Below are 16,154 nucleotides of genomic sequence, written 5' to 3'. Positions count from 1 at the left end.
TAGTGATGCATAATTATCCTCCTTATTCAGATACCTATTCAAAAGGAAAACATAAAAAAGAGAAGCGGAGGACAACCCCAAGTGACCCACTAAGACAATTATTACTGTTGGCTTTCCTTCCATCTATAAATGGGCCCCCAGATACTTTTGCCAAGCAGCCTCCCATTTTTCCCCTTTCTCTCAAAGATCCCCTTCTCGAGATTGTAGGTAGACAACAACCTGGCATTGTTGGAACGTTGGAGCTGCTTTATCCAGCCAGGCTGTGGCAATTCAAATGTGCAGTACTGACATGGCCACAAAGAGAAAGCTTTGAGATGGATCTTGCCTGTCCTCACTATTTATCCCCAATAAAATGATAGAAGGAGTAAGACAGACTTTAATTTCTAGTGTTCTTTCCCAAAATAGTTTGTTCGCTTTCCTCAAAGCTTGCAACTGAGGGCATGACGCAAACATATGTATTATTTCAGCGTCCATACTGTCGCACCGAGGGCATCTAGTTCCCGTCCGCCCCCCCCCCGCCCCCCCCATAGCGCAATCCTTGCAGGAGTATAATACAAGGAAAAGATTGTTTTATACTGTTGAGCTTAAAGCCCTGCAGAGCATAACACGGTATGGCCTAATTCTGAAGAGGTTCTAAAGCCATCCTGATCTACACCAAGTTTATCTACCCATTTCTTCTCGTATTTTTCAAGATCATCATTTTAAATAGAGAGAGCTCAGCGTATATCCTCCGAATAGTGCAATCTACCCCATCTCTAATAACATCCATAATTTTATTTTTACTAAATCCACAGGGCCCCCCCTTTTTCCCACCTAGAAAACTATGAATTTGAAGATACTTAAAGAAATTTCTTTTATTAATACCATAACTATTCTGTATGTCTATAAACTGCCGAATTCCATGTGGCCCCATTAAATCACCAGTCTCCGGATCCCACGCATTTCCCATTCTGCCATTATAGAGTCTGAGAAGATTTCCCCAGGAAGAGTGGGGTTCCTAAAGAGTTGAGTATAACCGTTTAGTCTACCGAGGCCAGTTTTTTTACGAAATGCTGTCCAGATCTTGTATGCAGCCATCAGGGTCTTAAACCTAGTTCTTTTAAAGTAGCTAGGCTCAGTAAATTTCAAAAGGCAATTCTCAGCATTTTTTCCAACCAAAATTGAATACATATCAATTGATCCAGACTTAACCCAAGGATCAGTCGCGTCTCCCCCGATTAGCCCGCTCATATACTGAAAGGCTGCCGCCCAATGATACATTGTAAAACCTGAAACAGCCCATCCTCCCCTTTCCCTTGGCAGTAGCATAAATCGCAGTGCCCTCCTAGTTTTCCCATGTGCCCAAATAAACCTATTAACCATGTGCCAAGTGCAGAACACCATTTTTTCTCAAATGCAAGTGGAATAGCCCTAAAAAGATACAACATTTTTGGTAAAAAGACCATTTTAACCACATTACACTGCCCAACTAGCGAAAGATGTAAATTGTGCATTCTAATAAAATCCTTTTTAGCTTTAGTCATTATTGGCTCAATGTTTCTGTCTACAGTCTTCCCAGATCTGCTGATATATTTAGCCCCAGATAGACAGCTGAGTCGGTTACATGTATATCATCACACACAGCCCCCATATTCTTGACTATCTGAGTCTTAGACCTGTTTAAGGCATACCCTGATACAAGGCCGAAGGTTTGAGCTTCCATCTCGATTTCAGCTAGGGCGTTTTCCGGGCTTGAAGTCACCAGTGCAATGTCATCTGCATATGCCAAGGTTTTATATTCCAGGCCATGTCATCTTATAGGAACAATGCCACCATTTGCCTCCAGCTTCCAAATTAGGGTATCAATACATATCGCAAAGAGCAATGGCGAGCATGAGCAGCCCTCCCGTGTACCACGTTTGATTGTTAAAGATGCAGTATATCCTCCATTCATTCTAAGTTGGGCTGTCGGATCTTTATATAAGGCCTGGATTGCTCTGACATAGCCCCCCCCCCCATGCAAAACCGCTTCATAGCTGTCCAGAGATAGTCCCAAGAGACCAAGTCAAATGTTTTTTCAGCATCCATTAGCATGACCGCCATAGGATCCCCTGTGACTTCAGCTGCATCAAAGAGAGTTACAACCCTGCAGACATGCTGCGTTGTTACTCTCCCTGGTATGAAGCCATGCTGAGTGGGATTGACCATCTTAACCATGATGTTGCTTAGCCTGGTGGCCATGGTTTTAGAGAAAATTTTGGCATCACAATTCATTAAAGTTATTGGTCTATAAGACCCTGGTTCTCTAGGTGGTTTCCCTTTTTTCAAGAAGATTACTATATCTGCCCCTGCCCATGAAGCTGGAACGGAGTTACCCGACTGGGCCTGAAGTACTATTACGACTAAGTCGAGTCCGATTACCTCCCCAAAAACTTTATAAAATTCTAAAGGGATATGATCGGGTCCAGCTGCCTTACCCGATGGGAGGCTGCCTAAGGCGACATAAATCTCTTCAACTCTCAGTGGGGTTTCCAATGTCTCCCTATCTTCATCAGTGATTGACTGTATTAGAGTTTCATTAAGATACCTTTGGATTTCCAGAGGATCCTTCGCCTGTTCTTCATTAAATAATTTACCATAGAATTGCCTAAATATCACTCGGATCCCTGCTGGTTCATCAACTATATTCCCATTTCCATCCGATATCTCCTTAATCTCCCCGGTTGCTGTTTTCTGTCTCAAGCGCACAGCTAGTGTATGCCCGACCCGTTTGCTGATCTCGTAAAATTTCTCCTTTCTTGCAATAAAAATTGCTGCTGCCTTGGTAGCTATAACCTCCTGAGCTTCAGATTTGACCAAGGCCAATCTAAGCAAGATATCATCCAGCGATATGCCCATAGTAATTGCAGCATTCAGCTCCTCCTCTATATCAATTATTACCTGACATATCTTTTTCTCTACCTGTGCCTCTCGTTTCTGTCTATGCAGGCTGTAGCTCAGCGTCTCCCCTCGTATCCCAGATTTAAATGCATCCCAGACTACCCCTGGACTGGTGCTTCCTCTATTAATATCCCAGAAGCCAACAATCCATACCTTCATATGTTGTACATAACCTGGATCTTTTAACAGTCCTCTCTCAAAGGTCCATACCCGCTCTGGTCTCCCCCCCCCCCCCTTGCCATATCAACTGTTAACACTAAAGGGGTATGGTCAGAGATGATGCAGGGAAACTTCTCAATCCGACACCTAGATACTAATGAATTAGATACAAAAAAATAGTCAAGTCTAACAACCACCTTGTGTGGAGCCGAAAAATACGTAATGCCCTGATCGTTGGTCTTCAGCCGTACCCACACATCCTCCAGCGAGTTATTCCGGGCTAAATTAGACATTGCTCGAAAAGTCTTTCTTCCGCCCCGCATGCCGATCCCTGGTCTCCGTCCCGAGCCCTCCCCACCCCCCCCCCCAACACGTTTATATTAAAATCTCCACACATGACTGGTTCCAGGAGGCTAGTTCCAGATCTAAAAATTCAAAAATATCAGGGTCATCCTCGGTCGAGCCATACACTGAGCAGATAGTTAGCGTCTCACCCAATATTGTGCACTCCACCAGAGCCCATTTATCTTCTAACTTCCTCTTGACTGTTATATCGCCCCGTCGGGAGAGTATGGCAACCCCTCTAGTTTTAGGCCCCTGTCTACTATTCGCAATCAGATGGAAACCTAACTGTTCCATTAGACTACCTCTTGTACCCTCTATATGAGTCTCTTGTAGGCACAAAAGATCCAAGCGCATTGTTCTCAAAATTGCTGTGACCTGCTGTCTTTTAGCCTGATCATTTAAGCCACAAACATTGACTGAAGCGATTCGTAGACTCATTAATGAACATCAAGCATCTGTCCAGCCCAGTTATCCTTTAAGTTTATTTCCATATTTTTTATCCATATTCTTAAGCTTTCCCTTTCCTTATTTTGGGTTACTTCATTGCTCCCCATGTGTCTCCCCATGTGTCTCAGATGTCATGCTGTTCAATACCATACTCCCTCCCTACCACCCCCTCAGACCCCCCTCCTCTCCCATCACGGGCAAATAGGTCAGACATGACCTATGTGAGGTAGCCGAAGCCCATAGCTGAGTCGCAATCCCCCCCTTGCTCCCCCTGACAACACCCCTGTGCTCTATATGCCTCACAAGCTATTCATCCAACCATCAAACAGCTATAGAAACTTTTAAGTCACTGATACATATATGAATGGTAGAAAATACTAAAGCATTAATTGCCTTACGCATATCACACCGTACATAACGTACAAAGCACCAGAGCGGTCAAACTCTGCCACTTTTTCCCTTCTTCTCTTGCAATTCAGTCATGCGTGCTTGTGCCTTGATCTCTGAAAATAACATTCGGACTTGGCCATTAGAGATTACTTTAAGCCGGGCAGGGTACAGTAGATAGGCCTCACAGCCCAGCCCCTGGAAGGGAGTTATCAGCTGTCTAAGCCTCCACCTCCTTTCGACAGTGGCATGGCAAAAATCTGGACGGGCGAAGAATGTATTGCCCTCAAATGTTCGCCTAGCATCTGGTCTACCTTTGTCTATAATAGCCTGCCTGAGGAGAAAATTACCAATATACACTAAGATAGCCCTGGGCCTATCACATTGACCCGCAGCATGCACTCTCTTTTGTGTCAGTGGGAGCCAATGTGCCCTCTGCACCTCAGTCTCCCAGTTCCATGAAGCCAAGTCAGGGAACGCCCCCTTCAGCAGGGTTACTACAAACGCCATTACGTCTCCTCCCTCAATGTTTTCTGCCAATCCCAAAAGTCTGATGTTGTTTCTTCTCTGCTGATTCTCGAAAACTTCGAGCTTCCACTGTAAATCCTCCATCAGCTTCTCCTGTGCCTCCTTAAAGGCCTGCCATTTATTGACCTCATCCTCGAGTCTGCCAGTTTTCTCCTCTACATAGGTAACCCTGTCTGCCATGTCCTCATATAATTTATTTACCTTCCGTAGCGAACCCTCAATCAATCATTTGTAAAGCGCACTACATACCCGAGAGGGTCTCAAGCCGCTGGGGGGGGGGGGGGGGGGGGGGGGGCGCTACTGATCGAACAGCCAGGTCTCGAGTATCCTCCTGAAGGTCAGCAGGTCTTGGGTCTGTCGTAGGCTCAGTGGGAGGGTGTTCAATGTCTTGGTGAGGTGGGAGAAGGATCTCCCGCCTGTGGTTGTTCTTCGGATGCGCGGGACGGTGGCGAGTGAGAGGTCGGCGGAGCGTAGCTGGCGGTTGGGGATGTCGAAGGAGAGCCGTCTGTTGAGGTAGGCTGGGCCGGTCTTGTGGAGTGCTTTGTGTGCATGGATGAGGAGCTTGAAGGATATCCTCTTGTTGACGGGGAGCCAGTGCAGGTTTCTCAAGTGGGGGGTGATGTGGCCGTGTCGTGGTACGTCGAGGATCAGTCGCGCCGAGGCGTTTTGGATGCGTTGTAGTCGTTTGATGAGCTTGGTTGGGGCTCCCGCGTAGAGGTCATTTCCGTAGTCGAGTCTGCTGCTGACGAGGGCCTGGGTGACTGTCTTTCTTGTATTTGTCGGGATCCATCCGTAGATCTTGCGGAGCATGCAGAGGGTGTTGAAGCAGGAGGAGGAGACGGCGTTGACTTGCTTGGTCATTGAGAGCGTTGAGTCGAGGATGATTCCCATGTTGCGTGCGAGGTCGGTGGGTGTCGGGGCTACCCCCAGTGCCGTCGGCCACCAGGAGTCGTCCCAGGCTGAGGGGTTGGAGCCGAGGATGAGGACCTCCGTCTTGTCCGAGTTCAGCTTCAGGCGGCTGATCTTCATCCAGTCGGCGACAGCCTTCATTCCTTTGTGGAGGTTGGCTTTGGCGGTGATGGGGTCCTTGGTGAGGGAGACGATCGGTTGAGTGTCGTCTGCGTAGGAGATTATGTTGAGGTCGTGCTGTCAGGCGACGTGTGCGAGCGAGGCCATGTAAATGTCGAACAGTGTCGGGCTGAGGAAGGAACCCTGAAGGTTTTTGGTTGCTTGTTTCACTCTACGGCTCTCCAGCCTGGCCTACTCCTGCATCTGTTTTAGCGTGGTGTATACTAAATCCATTGAGGGAGCCAGAGCTGTACCGGTCGGGCTGGTATGCCCACCATGTTCAGGCATTACCCCATCGTCCTGATAAAGCTGAGTGGTAGCGGAGTAATCCCACGTAAGCTTTCGAGCTGTTGTTGTATCCATTCTGGGAGGGCTCACTCTGGATTTGGATTTTGACCTACTTTTGTGGAATGTAACCCTTGGAGCAGCTGGTGCTCTTTGCACTGAAGAGGTCTCTGCAGCGTCTGACCCATCAGAATAATTACCATCACTATCACTAGAAGGCGACACGTCTGTATCATTGTTGAGAGAGTAAAAACGATCCCCTTCTGGAGACCCAGCCATTGTTTTAGTGTGATTAGGCCCCTGTCTTCGCGCAACTGTCCTCCCTGAAGATGCTTTTTCTAAAAGGGGCTCTGTAAGGGGATCTGAGAGGATCGGAACCTGATACCCACACTTATCTTTAATCCCCCCCCAGTCATTTCCATATTTAGGTGCAGATCACTAACTGGCAGCTCATTGTTTGCAGTACAGTTTATTAGTTCCTGCTCCCCCTGCAGATTCTGCTTACTCAGCCCATCCAAATCATCCATTTTCTCATTGTTCATCTCCACTTGCCTGTCAGCCTGTCCCGAGTGAGGCTGTAACAATGTATCCTCAATGGGTAAAGCTTCGCCGATCTCCACCTGTTCACCTAATCCGGCTCTTGCTGAGTCCACCGGTGTCACTGCCAAGAAAGATTTCATCAGGGTAAGCTGCCGAAGGTTGCTCTCCCGAGCCTTACTACCTCCTTCACTACCAGCCTTCTACTTCCCGGCGTTGCTGCCATTACCGCCACAACTGCCATTCCCGCTGATTTCTCCCGTTTTTTTCAGCAGCGCTCGTCGGGGCTGCACTGAGCACCGCTCAACCGTGGTCGTAGATGCAGGGGCGGCTGGATCCTTCTGAGCGTCCTTCGCCTCCTTTTAGTGTTTGTTCGCTCTCGGGGCCATCCTGCTACCGGCGATCGCGCACCGATAGAGAAGTTGGACTGCACGGCCAATTTCCAGGATCACTATCCTCTCGGATGTCGTCAGGTCTCTACTCCACCACCGCCGTGAATTACGGTCGATCACCCCGCCGATCAATCGATCCAACAGGTGAGAATAGTGTGGCATTTCACCTCCCCATTTCAATCCTTTTTTGCAGCAAGGGGGGGGGGAGAGGGCTTAACCCGCGACTGCTCGCTACGGCCTGTCTGCGACCATCTTGCCCCCGCCTCCTGAAAGTCACTCTACACACAACAAATTATAATACAGTTTCAAGAACTGAACATCTGGCTCTATGAAACCCAAACAGTTTTTTGAGAAAAAGTACACACTTTATCAACTGATGAACTAAGATGAGTCTGTACTTCTACTCAAGGTAGGGGAGATTGCAGGTGCTGTTGAAGAATCAGCAGGTGGTTTGAGGGCGTTTACCCAAAGTCTGCCCCCAAAAGACAGAAAGAGCATAAAACACCAGGGAAAAATAGACCTAAAAAAAGGGCAGTTTCAAGTGGAAAAATGTGATGTGTCCACAATGCATTTTGCCACCTTTCTTATCACAGTCACGAGCCCTACCTACACAAGTGAGGTACCATTTTTATCGGGAGACTTGGGAGAAAGGTAGGTGGTAGGAAATTAGTTGCTCTCTGCAAATTCCGGAATTTTCCATCACAGAAATGTGAGGAAAATGTTTTATTTTAGTCAAAGTTTGAAGTTTGCAATGGCTTCTGGTTTGCAAAACCTGGTGGGAGCCACATAAGTCATCCCACCCTGTATTTTAATTGGTGTCCAGTTTAAAAAAAATGTGCAGGTGTGCTAGGTTTCCCTAGGTGCCAGCTGGTCTAGAGCCCAAAATACACAGCTAGGCACATTGCAGCAACAGAGTCAGTTTTCAGCTGTAAAATGTGATGTGTCCATGTTGCATTCTGGGCCTTTTCTTATGAAAGGCACTAGGCCTACCTACACAAGTGTGGTACCATTTGTATCGAGAGACTTGGGGCAACACAGAATAGTAGAACAAGTGTTATTACCACTTGTATTTCTCTACATTTGTGCCATCCTAATGTGTAAATAACCACTGCTTCTAAACTCCGTATCTTGTGCCCATTTCAGAAACACATATGTTTCCATAAACCGATTTTTCACACGTTATATTACACCATATGAATTGCTATATACCCTGTACACAATGAAAAACTATTATAAGGTGCAGCTCAGTTATTGGCTCTGGGTACCTCAAGTTCTTGGAAACCCCCATGATCAGAAGGGTCTACCAGCTGTCATGGTATATTGCTTTATTTTTAAATCGGCAATCGTGACGAGAAGTTACAAATTAAAACATTGCCACAAATGTATGTTTTTTCCTACTCATTTTCAATATTTTTTTATTTCAACAGTTGGTTTCTTTAGGAAAACCTTGAGACATCTACACAAATGACCCTTTGCTGAATTCAGAATATTGTCTACATCCCAGAAATCTATAGCTCTCCAGAATCACCCATGAGTTTCACAGCGGTTTCCCCCAGAAACTGGAAGCAGCTTGAACGCACAAAAATTAGGAAAAATGGGCTACTTCTTTGAAAAATGCCAAACCTCTGGTAAAAAAAAGTTGGTTTTGTGATTCAGCTCTGCGTATTCCTGAAAACTGAGAAAATGGTGACTTCGGCACAGCAAACCTTTTCTTGATGCTATTTTTAGGGGACAAAAAAATACACTTTTTTCTATTGCCCCCTCAAACTCAAGCACAAACCACCCCAAATAGTCAAAAAAGGGCTTAGCATTCTAGTGGGAAAAGGACTATCAGCAAAAGGGTTAAGAAGACCAACGTATGGTACAGTGAGATTAGATCATGTCCAACAACCATACAAAAGAGAAATTGATGCTTTAAGGCCTGCTAAGCTATGAGGTCAAAACCTTTGCACACTGTGCAACTCATGCAGACAATATGCATCATTAATAAATCTGTGCTTGGTTTGGCTTACCAATGGAGTCACGCGCTCACCAGGCACAAATTCCTTGTTTTCTTCAACAGATGTGGTATCTGACGATTCAAAATATTGACCATTTTCAACCCTTTCGTCTGTAGATCAATAAATAAACAAAAGATCAAAAAGTCTCATAAAAATGAATATTAATTTCAAGATTACTACTCTGGCCATCTTAGTACATTTTATTCCTTTAGTATGAATTGACAGCAATGGAACTGATATCATTGTTAGTGCAATTTCAAATTTGAAGCGTAAAGATGGACACATTCACAAACCACACAAAAAAAATTCAACACATGATTTTTTGGGGGGTAAGACTTGCAAATCAAAGGGAAAAATAACAAACGTTAAAGTTATACCTAAATGTGTATAAAATGCTATTCAGTGATCCACATATCTTTTGCAGTTATCTGGTGTAAGTTACGCATTAATGTTAACAGCACATATAAATGGAAACAAACTCACCTCAGTAAACCTACACAAGTATAATGTAAGCACTGCTCACCCTAATGTAAAGTTTGTATATGTATTCATCATACATATTTTAATAGTTAGCTAATTTTCCTTCATGATTTACACTTTTACCTACTCACGCACCCCTTGCTTCACTTATTTTTAAAAGGTTTTCGTTTAAAAAAATGAAAGAAAGACTCAAACATGGAAATTCAAGCAAGGAAAAGTAAGGCTGCTATGAAAAAGTTATAACAATAAAATCCATGGGATATCATAGCACAACCATGATAAATCGAACTAAGAACACAATTAAAAAGCTAAAATAAACACCTAATACTAGAAACAAACTCTGAAAGCATAAATTAAAGGCAGAGTTTCAAGAGGCTTGCCAAAGTAAAGACTTCTAAATGTACGGAGACAGAGTTAAAATTCCATATTTTCATTGCTAGCCCAGAAATGCCAATCAAAAGCTCTTAAAGCTTTTACTACCAAGAGTGTCTTGGGTTAAACATCCCTTTCTGTTGATTACTGATTTAAGCAGCTATTCAACTGACATACTACACTAACGTGCTCCAAGGCATTAAGCAGTATGCCGGCAGAAAGGACATCAGTTAATGGCTCTCACTGATTGTCTTCAAGATCACGCTATGATCATCAGGTGATTAATATAAGACAAGACATGGGACAACTATAGGAACTAAAGCAAGAGCACAATTGATCTCACTATATCGCGCTCTATATTTTTTTGATTCACATATCTTGACTATACCCATTATTTTCCTTATTTTCTTATGACTCACAACTTAGTAATGCAATTGATTCATGCTCCCACACAAAGAGTAACAGCCTTTGTTAAACAATATGATCCTGACCACGTTGATGGTTTACTTCCTTTAGTCCCAAATAAAGAGCCCTGATCAATGGACATGTGCACTACAAATTCAACTACTTGGTGCAAGATTCAAGCTTTATGCTTTGTGAGAGGGAGTGACTAACATATAATACAGGATCAGATTCAGCTTTAAAAAGACAAGGTATTGCACTACTTTAAGACTGCAATAATGTTGTGTTAAGGTTGCTGAATAATTACGGTCTGTTGTGTGTGTCGTTAAATTCTTGGTTTAACTGTTATTTGAATCTTTGCACACTGATAGCTGTAAAGTCCGTAAATCCCTTTCCACAATTTAAGATCTGTGAGTTTAAAGTTCATCCTCCACTATCAACTATCTTGGGTCAGCAATTCAGATAAGAGAAACTCTTGTAACAATTTGAAGACTACAAGTGCATAGTTCATGGAAACAGCAGAGGCTCATTAACTAATCAAAACCACGCCTCTTCACAAGATCAGCATACTAGTGTCTCCTTCCTCATACCCACCCCTCTTGCCTTGAATCAGGTTATCATGTGTTGCACACCTTGAATCAGGGTGTCGTGTGTTGCACTTGTGACTGCTGCAGAAAGGTACGATTCTGAGCAGTTTTATTATGCTCTCACCTAAGTATCTCTGGGACCTTGACACTTTTTGAGTGATGTTCCTTGTAACGTTTAAAATGGATCTCTCTGTCGCGTGGTCAGGAAATGATGAAGACTCAAAAAAAATTTTTTTTTTTTAAAAACGTTCATATGTTCTTAAGAGGGGATGGGCAGCTTTGCAAAAAATGCCTTCTCCTTTGCTACACCTGTTGGCAAGAGCTGCATTCTGCAAAGGGTCTATGTCTTATTTATTGTCATGACTAAAAGAGCGCTGAAGATGGCTGTGGTTAGCATATCAGCAAAATAGACCCACACTTTGACGAAAAATAAATATAGCTTCCACATGTATGATTCACATCCTAGTACACCACTCACCTGTTTAGATACATTTCAAATGTATCTAATTTACTATTACATGGCTAGCATGTCACTGTGAAACTGCCTTCCATTTAGTCTTGTGCAAAGAATGTTTGAAATATTTCCTAGCTAAGTAATGCAATCCACCAGTAAAGTATGTCCTTCCCCATCTCCATATGCTGGATTATATAATACTACAGACTTATTAGCTCAATATTTGAGTTATTTACAAAATTGTCTAAAACACTATTTAAATCAGACAAAAAAATTACTTGTACAAAAATTACTTATACGATAAAGATAAATGCAAATGTAAATTACCTCCAGAGAAGTCCGGACATAGCTGGTCAGGTATGCCTAATGTGCTGGTGCTACGAGTTAACTGCTGCTGTTCCAGATCATTAAGTTGGCCATTACAATCTGTTCCCAATGTATTTTCTGGTAGCTGGCTTTCATCAATTTCTGTGCAATTCCAGGGGGTAAATAATACAGTGAATGGATGATAAAATAAATTATCACAAGTAACACATTTAAGATGTTTGTTTTCTTTTGATTAATAAACCAAGATACAACAAAATCTGATGTTAAGGCAATTCAGCTGCCCAGACATTACTTACTTGAGTATAGAAATGGAATACTAAGGTGAAGGTCAAATACACATATATCTCATAACATAGGAAATTGTAAAACGTTTTCAGTATAATGGGGGTATTTCATAAGATAATACACGTGAGGCAAAAATTTATACTTTTACTATTATTTTTGATGGAATAAGTGGAAACCATGTCACTTAGTTCCAAAAATCCAGACTCTGAAATATCTGCTTGGAACAATTAAGCAGCATAGTCCTCGCAAAAGGAATTGATCATAGTGATTACAGTTACCATTGCTTATCACCAGGGCAAAAGCCAGCTGGGTTCATGCTACATACATTTCAAAAAGATACAGTAGCATATCTTGTTACATTGCAACCTGGTTCCATGAATTAACACAGATCAGAGAACAGTGAAGGATTCAGCAAAGAGCTTAGAAGGCCGTGCAAAAACCTCACCCATGAAAAGGGCCACCAAAAAGCCTTTTCCGAAAGGATGGATTAACCGAGTTTAATTATATGCACAGATCCATGTTACAGATGGAGAACGACCTTTACAACATGGTCGTTATACCGTAATAGCTTTACAACGTGGTCATTACAACACAAGTTGTTAACACGACTTGCGCTGGATGGCGCTCTACAGTAAGGAATAGTATGATTTACTATTCCAACACCTTCCCTACTGTTATGTAGGCTGGAGTTGGAATTGTAAATCATGCTATTCCTAAGTCCAGCGCCCCTAGCGCAAGTCTTTGCAACGAATGCAATTTAAACTACCGCGTTGTGAATGTATGCGATGTAACGTCATACATTCGTTCCAGATATCTTACACTTATCAATGTATACAAACCCAACTAAAATTCTAAAACTAAGCAATGCATTAAAAATGTCTTTCTTTCTATAATCCTATTAGCACCACAACCCACTTCATAATGGCTGAACACCTATTTCCACGTGTCTATTTCAAGTGGGGTTCACCTGGTGCAGATAAAAATGGAGGAACGTCACATCCTGTATGTTGCAATACTAACTGAAATAATGCACAAAAATAATCATAAATGACAAGCAAAAACATGTTATTCAGATCTCCAACCACAAGTTGCTAGTATGACACCACTATAAAAAAAACGCAGCAGGTCTAAATTCTGTAAAAAGCAACAGAAATATGAGCACATAAATTAAATAGATTCACTAACGTTTCGCTTCAAATCGATTAACCAGCTTGGATATGGTAAACTGCTAAATATTTTCTATGAATGTGTCCGAATAAAGTGAGCACATTGATTACAAGAAAAAAAAATGTAATTATTAATTTTTTTATAGAATGACAGGAGTTCCAATTGAATCTCTTCAATACTGAGGATTTATTTCATCATCCGATTTAGCTCATAGTATTTCAGATTATATCTATAATTCCTTCATCCGGAGAAGATTTTTCACATATATTCAATAAAAGATTAACTATGTTCTATATGCTTTCCTTGTAAATGTTCACTCATATCCTAATGATTCCTATGTGTACTGCTAACATAACATTAGTTTCTCAGATCAAAAAGCATGTCTTGACTTTTCGTTGCCTGCATAATGAATACACCATTACTTGACTCCTTGTGTTTTTGAATGATGTCTTTTGTTGGCTCCTTTAGCTACTCCCTTTGCCATTTCACCCGTCTCAATTTATTTTAATAGATAACCGCTGTAATGGACGAGTTACTAACCTTCGGTAACGATGTATCTGGTAGAGACACAGTCTAGCCCAGATTCCTTAACTTAGAATATCCCCAGGCGTCAGACTGGATCCGGAAAACTTTCAACAGCTCTCTGTGCGCTGGGGGGCGGCGCCGCACGGTTCCGCCCTGACGTCGTCCACAGACATGACATCAGCGGAGCCATATATGCTCCTCCCAGCGCGCCAACATCAGTTTTCGTCGGAGAAACTTTTTCCGCGCCACAACGCGGAGCCACCACCAAAAACTGTGAGAATATGAGAACAGTCTGCAAAAAGAAGAAAAAGAAAAAGAAATTGAATGGTGAAAAAACAGCACCATAAAAGGACAGTGCCAGGCACTGTATATTGAAAACTAGTGAAGGGAAAGAGCAGAGCACTGCTCTGAGAAGCAATCCCGCAAAAGCAAAGGCTAAACTCCCCCGGAGGTAGAAGAAGATGTGAATAAACAACATGGCAGATGACAGAAAGTCTGCAACCACATTATATAACCGTGAAGGACAACAAGTCCTGAACACATGAGCAAAGACAATCCACCACAAGACGGCACCAGAAAGGGACGTCGTAGCCCCAGTAAGAGACCTATAGACAGAGGCAGAGCCAATAGACATCAAACCAATGGACCGCAGGGGAGGAAAGAGACCCCAAGGCGATTGAGAAGGGGATAGCAGGGGGGGGGGAGAGGGGGGTAAACACGAGTAGATCTCACACTGGACAACCCAGGGCATAGGGATGTAAAAGGACACATGAGCATACCGCCCAATCACGAGAATGGACGGAGTAGAGCAAGCAAAACAGAATGAAGCATTCCGTGTAGGAGTGAGGTGAAAGATGTCACCCCGCAGAAAGACAAAGCCACCCGGAGGGAGGCGAATGCAGGAAGACCAACCTGAAAAGGACCTCGCAGAACGGGGAGGATGGGTGGGCGTTAAGGAATCTGCGGCTAGACTGGGTCTCTACCAGATACATCGTTACCAAATGTAAGTAACTCGTCCATCTGATAGAGACATCTAGCCGCAGATTCCTTAACTTAGAATAGATACCATACCCATAGTGGAGGCGGGTCTGCGACTGAACCCCACCAAGTTCCCAAGAGAACTTAGCCGGCAGCAAGGCGACGAAACATGGTGTGGACCGCAAGCCAGCGCAGCCACAACAGACCACGAAGCTCTGAAAAGAGTGGAAAACAATGGGAGGCAAAGGCACCACAAGCCGTTAAAGAACAGCATGAAAACCCCCGTATGTATACCGGGTTGAGAGAAAGTAAGCATAAGCTAGAAATGTTGGTGCGGAAGTGAGAGTTCAAGAGGAACTGAGCCTAGGGTCTGATGGATCCGCAGGATCCGATGTGTCGACAGTAAGTAAAACCTAGATAGATGTCAAACTTGTATGACAGGGTCAGCGCACACCGGTCCAGTATGCACAACAGTGGAAAAAAGCACTGTCGAACCCGTACCAGCCAAAATACGTGGGGCAGCATTGGCAGGATGCCGACCCATGGCCAGAAAGTGTTGGTAGTACCAGAAACACAATACACTCCAGTACACAGTCGCTCTTTCACAAGACATGTGAGAGGGCTGACAGCAACAAGCAGAAGCACCCAAAACAGGACTACAATAAGAATGATAGTCATGTGGAAGACAGGAACACACATAAGCATACCGTGTGGACGCTAGAACCACATGAAGCATAGGAAAAAAAACCTGTACGGTAGCTGGAGCAGCCCAGATTTGAAGGAGGCATTAGCAACCAGGCAACCGGTAAAAAGGGGCATCTGGCAAGCTGGACACCCACACAAGAGCTCGTAGTATGAGCAGACCAGGGCGAAGACCACGGTCACTGCAGGAAGGAACGTTGCCTGCGCGACTCTGCTGTGTGAAGAGCACAGAGCAGATATAGATTAAGAAGTTATACGCGTAAAAATGGTGTGTTACGTAATACAAGACTAGGGTACGCGAAAAGTACCAACAGTCATGTGGAAGTAGAATTGGACAGGACAATGTCCAGATCCGTAAGCAACATCTGCCACCCACCTGGGAGGAGCCACGGTCCCCCGCTAGACAGATGAGGAGATGCAGCTAGACACAATAGTGGAAACAGTTAGGATCAACCTAATGGCCCAGGTACCCAAGAAGCGAGTATCCTGAAGAGAACACTCCCCTTGAGAGAGTTACAGCAGGAACCCAAAGCAGAAGTGTGGAAAACACCTGTGCAGAAAGCAGCAGGGAAAGAGTAAAAACTCCTGTTGGGGAAGTGCCCAGAAATGGAGCACAAGGCAATGTACAGCATAGACGTACATGGCGAAGACGCCACCTTCAAGAACAAGTCCAGACAGGGTTGAAGTACGAGAAACTATTACCCATCCCAAAGAGGGGAGGGTGGAACCAGCACCGCAGAAGCGGAAGAAAGAACGCAAACACCCTATGATAGCAAATCATACCAGGGTGCACTCCCAGTACGCGCAA

The 16,154-nt window shown here is 43.8% G+C and overlaps 1 protein-coding gene across 7 annotated transcripts in view; it reads right to left on the bottom strand.

Annotated features, from left to right (window-relative positions):
• The window catches only part of RALGAPA2 (Ral GTPase activating protein catalytic subunit alpha 2), a 1,855,355-nt gene that overhangs the window by 1,131,742 nt on the left and 707,459 nt on the right, over positions 1–16,154 (bottom strand). For all 7 annotated transcript variants that reach the window (XM_085612413.1, XM_085612412.1, XM_085612410.1 and 4 more), the window contains 2 exons: positions 11,690–11,830; positions 9,080–9,177 (listed from right to left, as the gene is read on the bottom strand). In XM_085612413.1, the coding sequence (XP_085468539.1) occupies positions 9,080–9,177; positions 11,690–11,830 (239 nt within the window). The remainder of the gene's footprint in view (positions 1–9,079; positions 9,178–11,689; positions 11,831–16,154) is intronic.

The sequence above is a fragment of the Triturus cristatus genome, chromosome 6 (assembly GCF_964204655.1).
Source record: "Triturus cristatus chromosome 6, aTriCri1.1, whole genome shotgun sequence".
Classification (NCBI taxonomy): Eukaryota; Metazoa; Chordata; class Amphibia; order Caudata; family Salamandridae; genus Triturus; species Triturus cristatus.
Note: the sequence above shows the minus strand (reverse complement) of the source record. Positions and strands in the feature narration are given on the sequence as shown.